Here is a 14058-nt window from a genome sequence, read left to right as displayed (position 1 = left end):
GCACAATAACCACGTTTCCATCCACCGTTTTTAGTCTCGTAAACTAATACCTTATAAATACATTTTTTTTAAATCTTGGAAAGTTTCAGTACATTTTTATAAATGCTGAGAGATAATTTATTCATTCAACATGGTGGGATCTTTTTGTGTTGGTAAAATTAATTATGCGAGAGAAATGGCAGTGGAAATGCCTTTATGTGTAAATACTTATATCATAACCATCGTATGGACGTGAACTTAGTCACACGATCACATGGTGTGTGGTCCTTCCACTACGGCTATGGAAACCATGCAGTTTTAAATTAGGCTACGATTTTCATTCGGTTAATGAAAACTTAAAGGAAAACTCCACCTAAAAAACATAGTTTGGTATTTCATTAGTCCATTGTTGACATAGTCCTCAAATGTTTTGCATGTCAGCGATCAAGTTTTCAAGATATGTAACTTTCCAAAAAATACAGAAATCTTGTATCATATGATGTAAAATGGATCATACAGACCAGATTTCTGTATTTTGAAAGTTTTCCTTGAAGCAAAAAAAAAGTTAATTTTGTGTGCACTACCTCATCACTCACTCCTTATTTTAAAATCTGCAACACGATTTGGTGGAAACACCACTGGTGGAGAGGAAAACACATTTTCTTTGTGTCTACTCTGGTCTTGACATGTGAGCTCTAACCAACAGCTTGCAGATACACGGAGAATAGGCTAGTCTACATCATAAGATTATTATGGATGAGTGAGAATATTTTCATTTGTCAAAACGTTAGATCACCATGTCACCCCAAATGAATAGACGGGTGAGTAATTGTCACGATCGTCGGATGAAGTAAACCAAGGTGCAGCGTGGTTAGCGTACATTTTTCCTCTTTATTTGAATGTCGCCAGCAAAACCAATAAACAATACAAAACGACCGTGAAGCTTACAGGGCAAAGTGCCACAAAACAAAGTTAACTACCCACAAGGACAGGTGGGGAAAAAGGGCTACCTAAGTATGGCTCCCAATCAGCAACAACGAAGTACAGCTGTCCCTGATTGAGAGCCATACCAGGCCAAAACAAAGAAATACCAAACACAGAAAATAGAACAGAATGCCCACCCCAACTCACGCCCTGACCAAACCAAAATAGAGACATAAAAAGGAACTCTTAAGGTCAGGGTGTGACAGTAACATGCTAAATCTCATGCTTACAATGTCAGAACACACTAGAGAGAAAAGTGCATTAAAAAAAAGGGGGGAATCAAATGAAATGTACTTAAATGTAGTTATTTGCTTATTAAAAACTTTAAATCATCAGCACATTCCTCTTGAAATTCGTTAGTTGATTCAACTAATCTCGCTTGTACGATTCAAATAGGCCGACTTCATTATGACCCCACTCCTCACATGAGAGACAGAGAGAAATAAATACAAATTATAATAAACATAAACTAAACTATTTTCTTTCAACTGGATTAAATTAATTTCCATTTAAGTTTTTTCAATTAATGTTGTTTTATGATTTGAATATTCAAGGTGTTAATTTGCTTTATTTAATATTGGTTTAGCTGCTTTGCATTAAAGATTGACTGCAGGTGTACCAGGCCTAATTACGCAACAGAGTAGCCTAATTCGTTAATTGGACCGTGAACAGACCTACCTTACCTTCTGAGACAGCTCCTTTCTCCCGGTGCAGTGGAACCGAGCTAGAGAGGACCTTGCCAACCACACTACACCAGCCAGCCGCCCAGGCGTGCGCACCTGCATTGTTTCTATCTCCTTCCTGACTCTCTTTTAATTAAAGACTCGTTAAACAATCAAATGCTTCCACTTTTCACACAATAGACAATATCACAGAGGTACAGGGAACAACAGGGTCTGTCTGTCTGAGGTACAGGGAACAACAGGGTCTGCCTGTCTGAGGTACAGGGAATAACAGGGTCTGCCTGTCTGAGGTACAGGGAACAACAGGGTCTGCCTGTCTGAGGTACAGGGAACAACAGGGTCTGCCTGTCTGAGGTACAGGGAATAACAGGGTCTGCCTGTCTGAGGTACAGGGAACAACAGGGTCTGCCTGTCTGAGGTACAGGGAACAACAGGGTCTGCCTGTCTGAGGTACAGGGAACAACAGGGTCTGCCTGTCTGAGGTACAGGGAACAACAGGGTCTGCCTGTCTGAGGTACAGGGAACAACAGGGTCTGCCTGTCTGAGGTACAGGGAACAACAGGGTCTGCCTGTCTGAGGTACAGGGAACAACAGGGTCTCCCTGTCTGAGGTGCAGGGAACAACAGTGGGCTGACCATACAACTACACCCATTTTACATTACATTTACATTTTAGTCATTTAGCAGACGCTCTTATCCAGAGCGACTTACAGTAGTGAATGCATACATTTAATTTCATGCATTTTTTTTGTACACCCCTTGTTCTATGTCTCTAGCCTATCATTAACCACTTCCACCCCGAGCTACAGAGATGACATGGGGTAGAGAAGGTGGGAGATATGTTACGGGTGATATCTAAACACCAGGTTTAGACCAAATTAACCAAAATGTATCAGTCTCATTAACTTTAGAGAAGATCGATGTTATCTGTGGTAGCGGAGCTAATTGATCAGTTATTAGGCAGGAACAGAACAGTTTACAATGATAAATTCCCTCATTATTATGTGCTACAGCATCGCTCACACTCTTATATTATGTCTAGGGGCAACAGTAAGTGCTGTTACCTTCAACTAAGCGTCGGTTAGGGGCGTTGTAGACGGGCGTAAGCATCTGCCTCTTCCAAACGTTACAAATTCCAATCCAGCTGTAGAAAGTTGTTTTGGATATTTTTTGTTTTAAGCCTATCCCAAACCTTCTACCCTTTACCTTAACCATTTTGAGTTAATGTCTAACCTTCAGAATTAGCATTTAATACCTAAACTTAATCTAACCTTAAATAATATGCGAGAGCAGAGTAATTTTTTTTTTAACTACCAATTGGTGTTGAAACAGAGACAAAAACAGTGGGGGAAAAAAGTATTTGATCCCCTGCTGATTTTGTACGTTTGCCCACTGACAAAGAAATGATCAGTCTATAATTTTAATGGTAGGTTTATTTGAACAGTGAGAGACAGAATAACAACAACAAAAAATTTAAAAAACGCATGTCAAAAATGTTATAAATTGATTTGCATTTTAATGAGGGAAATAAGTCTTTGACCCCCTCTCAATCAGAAAGATTTCTGGCTCCCAGGTGTCTTTTATACAGGTAACGAGCTGAGATTAGGAGCACACTCTTAAAGGGAGTGCTCCTAACCGCAGCTTGTTACCTGTAAAAAAGACACCTGTCCACAGAAGCAATCAATCAGATTCCAAACTCTCCACCATGGCCAAGACCAAAGAGCTCTCCAAGGATGTCAGGGACAAGATTGTAGACCTACACAAGGCTGGAATGGGCTACAAGACCATCGCCAAGCATCTTGGTGAGAAGGTGACAACATTTGGTGCGATTATTCGCAGATGGAAGAAACACAAAAGAACTGTCAATATCCCTCGGCCTGGGGCTCCATGCAAGATCTCACCTCGTGGAGTTGCAATGATCATGAGAACGGTGAGGAATCAGTCCAGAACTACACGGGAGGATCTTGTCAATGATCTCAAGGCAGCTGGGACCATAGTCACCAAGATAACAATTGGTAACACACTACGCCGTGAAGGACTGAAATCCTGCAGCGCCCGCAAGGTCCCCCTGCTCAAGAAAGCACATATACATGCCCGTCTGAAGTTTGCCAATGAACATCTGAATGATTCAGAGGACAACTGGTGAAAGTGTTGTGGTCAGATGAGACCAAAATGGAGCTCTTTGGCATCAACTCAACTCGCCATGTTTGGAGGAGGAGGAATGCTGCCTACGACCCCAAGAACACCATCCCCACCGTCAAACATGGAGGTGGAAACATTATGCTTTGGGGGTGTTTTTCTGCTAAGGGGACAGGACAACTTCACCGCATCAAAGGGACGATGGACGGGGCCATGTACCGTCAAATCTTGGGTGAGAACCTCCTTCCCTCAGCCAGGGCATTAAAAATGGGTCGTGGATTGGCATTCCAGCATGACAATGACCCAAAACACATGGCCAAGGCAACAAAGGAGTGGCTCAAGAAGCACATTAAGGTCCTGGAGTGGCCTAGCCAGTCTCCAGACCTTAATCCCATAGAAAATCTGTGGAGGGAGCTGAAGGTTCAAGTTGCCAAACGTCAGCCTCAAAACCTTAATGACTTGGAGAAGATCTGCAAAGAGGAGTGGGACAAAATCCCTCCTGAGATGTTTGCAAACCTGGTGGCCAACTACAAGAAACGTCTGACCTCTGTGATTGCCAACAAGGGTTTTGCCACCAAGTACTTAGTCATGTTTTGCAGAGGGGTCAAATACTTATTTCCCTCATTAAAATGCAAATCATTTTATAACGTTTTTCTGGATATTTTTGTTGTTATTCTGTCTCTCACTGTTCAAATAAACCTACCATTAAAATTATAGACTGATCATTTCTTTGTAAGTGGCCAAACGTACAAAATCAGCAGGGGATCAAATACTTTTTTCCCTCACTGTATGACTATATATTTTAGATGGCTTTCTTTAATTGATCCCCAAATATTGTGAACCCGTTCTCTCCATATAGTCTAGTGAGTTTGATCAGTAAATTCTACTTAAAGGTTTTTAAAATATATATTTTTTAAAGCGATTGGTTTTAGATACATCTACTGAAAGCTCTAGTAAATGAAAACTGAATGTATTCAGCCCGGGCATGGGTAACCACACCTGCAAAAGCCTTTTAGGCACCTGTATAAGTTAAGTCTGAATACCAACGACTGAGAAGTATGGAAAGACGAACGTAGGGAAGACGTACATTTCCTACGCACGGCCCCACATGAACAGGATAAACAGGCGTAAAACAGTACTGAGAAAATCTTACCTTGAGAGCTCTTTCCCACAATACAGTGATTATAATAATATATAAAAACAATAGAAACCACACTACAACTACGATGAGAGTTAAAGAAACACGAAAATTCAAGTATAGACGGGTCAGTACCTTATTCAATGTCCAGGGGTCCTGGAGTGGTTGTATAGACGGGTCAGTACCTTATTCAATGTCCAGGGCTCCTGGAGTGGTTGTATATACGGGTCAGTACCTTATTCAATGTCCAGGGGTCCTGGAGTGGTTGTATAGACGGGTCAGTACCTTATTCAATGTCCAGGGGTTGTATATGGTTGGCTCTGGATAAGAGCGTCTGCTAAATGACTCAAATGTCAAATATACAGGTCAGTACCTTATTCAATGTCCAGGGGTCCTGGAGTGGTTGTATAGACAGGTCAGTACCTTATTCAATGTCCAGGGGTCCTGGAGTGGTTGTATAGACGGGTCAGTACCTTATTCAATGTCCAGGGGTCCTGGAGTGGTTGTATATACGGGTCAGTACCTTATTCAATGTCCAGGGGTCCTGGAGTGGTTGTATAGACGGGTCAGTACCTTATTCAATGTCCAGGGGTCCTGGAGTGGTTGTATAGACGGGTCAGTACCTTATTCAATGTCCAGGGGTCCTGGAGTGGTTGTATAGACAGGTCAGTACCTTATTCAATGTCCAGGGGTCCTGGAGTGGTTGTATATACGGGTCAGTACCTTATTCAATGTCCAGGGATCCTGGAGTGGTTGTATAGACGGGTCAATACCTTATTCAATGTCCAGGGATCCTGGAGTGGTTGTATAGACGGGTCAGTACCTTATTCAATGTCCAGGGGTCCTGGAGTGGTTGTATAGACGGGTCAATACCTTATTCAATGTCCAGGGGTCCTGGAGTGGTTGTATATACAGGTCAGTACCTTATTCAATGTCCAGGGGTCCTGGAGTGGTTGTATAGACGGGTCAGTACCTTATTCAATGTCCAGGGGTCCTGGAGTGGTTGTATAGACGGGTCAGTACCTTATTCAATGTCCAGGGGTCCTGGAGTGGTTGTATATACAGGTCAGTACCAGTACCTTATTCAATGTCCAGGGGTCCTGGAGTGGTTGTATATACAGGTCAGTACCTTATTCAATGTCCAGGGGTCCTGGAGTGGTTGTATAGACGGGTCAGTACCTTATTCAATGTCCAGGGGTCCTGGAGTGGTTGTATAGACGGGTCAGTACCTTATTCAATGTCCAGGGGTCCTGGAGTGGTTGATGTGGGTTTATGCGTATAAAGTGACTTGTAGTAGGAATATATACACATACTATTGGTAATATACTAATGGTAATATATACATACTATTGGTAATATACTAATGGTAATATATACATGTTAACAGGCGTACTAGTGACCAGTAGCAGGATAAATAGATAGATACTAATGGAAATCAATGATCATTGAACTGCTGCTAATGGAGTAATAAATCAAATCAATAATCATTGTAGCAGCAGCGTAGGTTGTGTCTGAGTGGGTAGAGTCCTCTGGATGGGCATAGAGTCAGTATGGATAATCTGTGGGAAAAGGAGAGCAGCAGTCGTTGTTAGCTTTTTAACAGTCTTACGGCCAAGGGATAGAAGATAAACTCTGATAAAAGTTATTGAAGCGGGTTGGCGTCTTACTGGAATTGGGGGTTATTGTTAGGGTGTAGGTAGGGGTGGGGCTTGCTGTTAGGGTTTTGGGACTAGAGGGCCCCCCCCCCCCTGTGTTTTGACTCGCGATCATATTTCACCCCGTCTTCTAAAAATTGACCTCTGTAATGTTCTCCTCTGACCTCCCGTGGTCTCCGCCTCCCTCGGCCTCCCTCGGCGTCTCCCGGCGGCAGATGGGGAGTGTAGCCGGGCGCCTCAGCCCACATTTCGGCAGGTCTGCAGGCTGTTGCGACCTGGCGGTGAGGAGGGCCTCGCCCGGAGAGATGAAATATTCATGAATAGGCAGAGTGAATGGGCTCCCCGGGTGGAAGGAGCGTGCCTGCTTGTTGTTCAGGCCGGACTACTGGTCTCATTAGCCCGCTGGCTGGGGGGAGTTTCTCTAAAATACAGGCCTACCGCCTGTCATGCACACGCACGTAAACATCCGTGCCCGTGCACACAGCGCAAGAAAACACACACACACACACAGGGCGCATGTGAACACACACAAACACAACACAAAAACATTGGCCACGAAAAATGTCTCTGGCATAAACTTTCCCTTGTGTTAAACTTATAACCTATTAGACTGTATTCTAGAGGCTATATGTTTTATAACCTATTAGACTGTATTCTAGAGGCTACAGTTGAAGTCGGAAGTTTACATACCCCTTTGCCAAATACATTTAAACTCAGTTTTTCACAATTCCTGACATTTAATCCTAGTATAAATTCCCTGTCTCAGGTCAGTTAGGATCAGCACTTTATTTTAAGAATGTGAAATTTCAGAATAAGAGTAGAGAGAATGATTTATTTCAGCTTTTATTTCTTTCATCACATTCCCAGTGGGTCAGAAGTTTACATATAATCAATTAGTATTTGGTAGCATTGCCTTTAAATTGTTTAACTTGGGTCAAACGTTTCGGGTAGCCTTCCACAAGCTTCCCACAATAAGTTGGGTGAATTTTGGTCCATTCCTCCTGACAGAGCTGGTGTAACTGAGTCAGGTTTGTAGGCCTCCTTGCTCACACACGCTTTTTCAGTTCTGCCCACAAATTTTCTATAGGATTGAGATCAGGGCTTTGTGATGGCCACTCCAATACCTTGACTTTGTTGTCCTTAAGCCATTTTGCCACAACTTTGGAAGTATGCTTGGGGTCATTGTCCATTTGGAAGACCCATTTGCGACCAATCTTTAACTTCCTGACTGATGTCTTGAGATGTTGCTTCAATATATCCACATAATTTTCCTCCCTCATGATGCCATCTATTTTGTGAAGTGCACCAGTCCCTCCTGCAGCAAAGCACCCCCACAACATGATGCTGCCACCACCGTGCTTCATGGTTGGGATGGTGTTCTTCGGCTTGCAAGCCTCCCCCTTTTTCCTCCAAACATAACAATGGTCATTATGGCCAAACAGTTATATTTTTGTTTCATTAGACCAGAGGACATTTCTTCAAAAAGTACCATATTTTTCCCCATGTGCAGTTGCAAACCGTAGCCTGGCTTTTTTGTGGCGGTTTTGGAGCAGTGGCTTCTTCCTTGCTGAGCGGCCTTTCAGGTTATGTCGATATAGGACTTGTTTTACTGTGGATATAGATACTTTTGTACCGGTTTCCTCCAGCATCTTCACAAGGTCCTTTGCTGTTGTTGTGGGATTGATTTGCATTTTTCGCACCAAAGTACACTGATCTCTAGGAGACAGAACGCCTCTCCTTCCTGAGCGGTATGACGGCTGTGTGGTCCCATGGTGTTTATACTTGCGTACTATTGTTTGTACAGATGAACGTGGTAACTTTAGGTGTTTGGAAATTGCTCCCAAGGATGAACCAGACTTGTGGAGGTCTACAATTTGTTTTCTGAGGTCTTGGCTGATGTCTTTTGATTTTCCCATGATGTCAAGCAAAGAGGCACTGAGTTTGAAGGTAGGCCTTGAAATACATCCACAGGTACAACTCCAATTGACTCAAATGATGTCAATTAGCCTATCAGAAGCTTCTAGAGCCATGACATCATTTTCTGGAATGTTCCAAGCTGTTTAAAGGCACAGTCAACTTAGTGTATGTAAACTTCTGACCCACTGGAATTGTGATACAGTGAATTATAAGTGAAATAATATGTCTGTAAACAATTGTTGGAAAAATTACTTGTGTCATGCACAAAGTAGATGTCCTAACCGACTTGCCAAAACTATAGTTTGTTAACAAGAAATTTGTGGAGTGGTTGAAAAAACAAGTTTTATTGACTCCAACCTAAGTGTATGTAAACTTCCCACTTCAACTGTATTTGTTTTATAACCTATTAGACTGTATTCTAGAGGCTGTATGTTTTATGACCTATCAGACTGTATTCTAGAGGCTGTATGTTTTATAACCTATTAGACTGTATTCTAGAGGCTACATGTTTTATGTGTTTTTTGGTTGTGTTTGTTTCCTTGATGCAGTGACCACCAGAGGAGGTTGGTGGCACCTTAATTGGGGAGGACTGGCTCCACAGTAGCCTATCCCACCTTATCACTTAGCGTTATATGGAGGTCAAATAGGCACAGTCATCATCAATCATATTACCCAGTCAGCAACTCTCAAGGGCTCTGATGCCTCGCATCTTTCCAAGGGAGTCTTCCGTCAGATGAGGGCCGTTGAGAGAGAGAGAGAGAGAGAGCGAGAGAGAGAGGGTGCGAGAGAGAGAGGGTGCGAGAGACAGAAGGAGCGAGAGAGAGGGAGCGAGAGAGAGGGAGCGAGAGAGAGGGAGTGAGAGAGAGAGAGAGAGAGAGGGTGAGAGAGAGAGAGAGAGAGAGAGGGTGAGAGAGAGAGAGAGAGAGAGAGGGGGGGGGGTGCGAGAGACAGAGGGTGCGAGAGAGAGAGGGTGAGAGAGAGAGAGGGTGCGAGAGACAGAAGGAGCGAGAGAGAGAGAGGGTGAGAGAGAGAGAGAGAGAGAGGGTGAGAGAGAGAGAGAGAGAGAGAGAGAGAGAGAGAGAGAGAGAGAGAGAGACAGAGGGTGCGAGAGAGAGGGTGCGAGAGAGAGAGGGTGCGAGAGACAGAGGGTGCGAGAGACAGAGAGAGAAAGAGAGAGAGAACGAGAGGAAACACCAGCTGATAGGTAGACTGAGTGAGGAGGTTTCACTTTACTCAAAGTGCCGCTATGAGATGTTATGAAGCTGACTAGGGAGCCATGGACTGTTCTATCTGTTGAAATGTAATCAATGAAATACAGTAGAACAGATGGAGCAGACAGCGATGGTGGAGTAGGATGGTTCTGATTGGCCTATAGGAGGAGGATGAAGATGGCGATTGTCTCTTCCTCATCGTCATAATGATTATCACCATTGGGGTAAATAAATGCATTATCTGTCATCGACATTATCTTCAGCACCATCACGGATGTTTGACATTTCAGTCATTATCAGACACTTTTTATACAGAGTGACAAACAGTCAGCAGTGAGAATATATTAATACTTTCACCTGTTGTCTCCGATACTACTAAATGATTCATAGCTGTGGTTATACCTACCAGCCCTGTATTGACTCCTATACTACTAAATTATTCATAGCTGTGGTTATACCTACCAGCCCTGTATTGACTCCTATACTACTAAATGATTCATAGCTGTGGTTATACCTACCAGCCCTGTATTGACTCCTATAACTACTAAATGATTCATAGCTGTGGTTATACCTACCAGCCCTGTATTGACTCCTATACTACTAAATGATTCATAGCTGTGGTTATACCTACCAGCCCTGTATTGACTCCTATATATTATTCATAGCTGTGGTTATACCTACCAGCCCTGTATTGACTCCTATAACTACTAAATGATTCATAGCTGTGGTTATACCTACCAGCCCTGTATTGACTCCTATAACTACTAAATTATTCATAGCTGTGGTTATACCTACCAGCCCTGTATTGACTCCTATAACTACTAAATGATTCATAGCTGTGGTTATTCCTACCAGCCCTGTATTGACTCCTATAACTACTAAATGATTCATAGCTGTGGTTATACCTACCAGCCCTGTATTGACTCCTATACTACTAAATGATTCATAGCTGTGGTTATACCTACCAGCCCTGTATTGACTCCTATATATTATTCATAGCTGTGGTTATACCTACCAGCCCTGTATTGACTCCTATACTACTAAATGATTCATAGCTGTGGTTATACCTACCAGCCCTGTATTGACTCCTATACTACTAAATGATTCATAGCTGTGGTTATACCTACCAGCCCTGTATTGACTCCTATATATTATTCATAGCTGTGGTTATACCTACCAGCCCTGTATTGACTCCTATAACTACTAAATGATTCATAGCTGTGGTTATACCTACCAGCCCTGTATTGACTCCTATACTACTAAATGATTCATAGCTGTGGTTATACCTACCAGCCCTGTATTGACTCCTATATATTATTCATAGCTGTGGTTATACCTACCAGCCCTGTATTGACTCCTATACTACTAAATGATTCATAGCTGTGGTTATACCTACCAGCCCTGTATTGACTCCTATACTACTAAATGATTCATAGCTGTGGTTATACCTACCAGCCCTGTATTGACTCCTATATATTATTCATAGCTGTGGTTATACCTACCAGCCCAGTAGTCAGACATATCTGTTATCAGTGATCCGGGCAGTGACGGAGACAGGTGTGTCCATCTCCCTGTCTACCACCTGGCCACTTTTATTACACAAATAATCCACAGAGATTGTCAACTTTTACTGTTTATTTGAGAACAAACTACAACATATATTACTCTGCTACGTATGTCAGTTGTCCTTCTATGAGTCTGCTTCTCCCGAGCCAATTCCGTTGCTTATCTGCTCTAAATTATATTGTTTAAGGGATAAGGATGTGGGGGTAAGTTTTCAACTGATGTTGGCAGCAACACAAACTAGAGGAAGATCAATATTCAGATGAAGTATTGGGGAGATGACAAGGCGATTATTCCACCCTCACGGAGTCGTGTATTGGTTGTACTATTCATATACATAATGTATCTGTTTATAGGTGAAACTGACAAGACTCCAAAAAGTAGCGCTTAGAAAAAATGTGTATTCGATAAACATAAATCATTTGTTTATTTTTTACGAGGCCTAAATGTCCCCCAATATTTTCTGGAATCGAATAACTATTTTAAAAGTTAAATGAAAAATAAAACTATTTTCTCCCAAGACATAAACGAAACGTCTTTAGAATAATGAATTACCTCGGATGACAAGTGAAGCCAAATGTCAACAACAACAGGATTGAGTTACAACGCACAATATTTGCAGAAGAAAAAAAAAGAAAGTTTAGATTGACCGAATTGTTTTCTTTTGTTTTTTGAGGCAACCCTCGCCATTGGCCGTGCCGTCCAAACCTGGGTGTCTCCTAGGGCGGGGTTGGGTGGAGGGGGATGGGGTACTGAAGGATCCGCCAGGATCCAGAGGTGACAACCAGGAGATTGTGGCACAAGTGAGTCAACTGTTAGCGCCGTCCTTGGTCATTGAAGATAGACAGTCTGTCCAAACCTGGTTTTGGTGGATTTTCTCATCTTTTTTTTTTTAGTTCATTTTTTTTTTGTTCCTCTGAAACTCCTAACTCTTCAACTAAATCTTACCGCTGAATATTCAAGACACTTTCCAAATATTGATTATCTAAGAAAGAGCGAAATAACTTACCATACGTACCTCTCCAACCAAGTCGTGGAAGTCTGTAGCCGTTATGACAGCTAAAACAGAACTGTCCGGCTGGACAGACTACACAACCGAGGACTCCCCCCTGATACAACAGTCTAAAGTGGATCCTCTCGCATCCAGAACCAGGGTACCATCTCCAGGAGGACAGTCTCTATACTCAACCAGAGATACGGGCCATTACGCGCACAGCGGCTCCATGGATCTCTCACTGGAGAAACTCATGTCGGTGAGTAAACTAACGGACAGTGGTGTCACGATAGAGATGGACCTGGATACAGTACCTGGGGACCAGGGAGAAGGAGGAAACGGTACGCAGCAGGGCCACCACCCGGGCCCGCAGAAACACCGGCGAGTCGCGGCTAACGCCCGGGAGAGACGGAGAATGCACGGACTGAACAAGGCGTTTGACACGTTGCGGAGCGTGATTCCGTCCGATAATAATAAATTGTCAAAGTATGATACTCTCCAGATGGCTCAGATTTACATTCAGGAACTTTCGGCGCTGCTTACCGGGGTGGTGAAACCAGAGGGTCGGCGAGGGTCACGGAGTGGATGCGCCTCACCAGACATAGACCACCTTATCCCGGCTAGGAGGAACCTTCTGGGGTCTCTCTCTCCAGAGCCCTTGCGGGGTGGTGGTGGCGGGATGACTGGGATCAGCAACACCCTGCAGGACTCCCTCTCCCAGCAGCCTCAGAACAAGAGACTGGTCGGAGATCAGGAGAACAATGGCCCCGTCGGTCACCTCATCATTCTGTCTGCGCCTAAATCTGATCTAGGATCGGGGAATAAGAGGGTGTCCAACACTTCTAACGGGAGCGATGGGGAGTCGTCGCATTACAGTGACTTTGAGGACGGACAGGCCGGCAGACGGTGACAATTTAGAGTCTAAAGGTCACAACAAGACCTCTTTTAGGATTGGTTTTCATACGGAGATAGTTTCTATAAAAAAAATGAAACAGTCTTGTGTTTTAGAAGACAATAACGGACACCAAAATAGAGCCACGTAACCCCACCTTGAAATGTTGAATAATATTCTGGTTTAGATTGAGACTGTAGTCTAGTCCTACTCTCGGCTACATTTAGACCATAACACTTGTCTCATCATGCCATATTTATTTATTATAAATGGACATCCGGGGGGTTGGGGTCAATTCCATTTTAAATTCAGGAAGTACACTGAAATTCCAATGCTTGCCAATGGGAAACATTGTGGCATCAGAATTTCGGTTTACTTTCCCGAATTGACTGGAATTCAAATGTTCCCCAAACTCTGCTTGTATCTTGAAAAGTTGATTAACGTTCTGGGTTAGATTAAAACGGTTAGATTAAAACGGTTAGATTAAAACGGTAGTCTAGCCTACGTTTAGACAAGAACACGAATATCCCAGTGGGCACAAGACGTTTGAAAATGTGTATTTTTTACTCATAGGGAGGGCTGTTTCATCATACCATATTTATTTATTAGATATGAACACTGTAAAATAAATAAAAAAGACCTAGCCTATTGTGGGGTATTGAAGACTTCGTTATGTATTTAAACAAGGACCTGATAATAGGGACTTTCTTTCCTTTCTTGCACTTTATTGACTAAATACATCTGGAACATTTGGTTTCACGGTCTGATTGCACGCATATCTAATAATAATTTTAAAAAATATATAAACAAAAATACTTTGAGATTAATGTATTGTTATTTGTTTTCTTCCGAGAATAGTTTTTGATGGAGGGGGGGAAATATTTTTTTTGTTATTGGTAGATAA

At 42.8% G+C, this 14058-nt stretch overlaps 1 protein-coding gene across 1 annotated transcript; it reads left to right on the top strand.

Annotated features, from left to right (window-relative positions):
• The first annotated feature begins 12014 nt into the window (after positions 1-12014).
• atoh1b (atonal bHLH transcription factor 1b) lies at positions 12015-13240 on the top strand. The gene has a single exon (XM_029720263.1). It carries the CDS (start codon positions 12321-12323, stop codon positions 13170-13172), a length of 852 nt encoding a protein of 283 aa, XP_029576123.1. The 5' UTR covers positions 12015-12320; the 3' UTR covers positions 13173-13240.
• The last annotated feature ends 818 nt before the right edge of the window (positions 13241-14058 follow it).

This window comes from Salmo trutta, chromosome 3 (assembly GCF_901001165.1).
Source record: "Salmo trutta chromosome 3, fSalTru1.1, whole genome shotgun sequence".
NCBI lineage: Eukaryota > Metazoa > Chordata > Actinopteri > Salmoniformes > Salmonidae > Salmo > Salmo trutta.
Note: the sequence above shows the minus strand (reverse complement) of the source record. Positions and strands in the feature narration are given on the sequence as shown.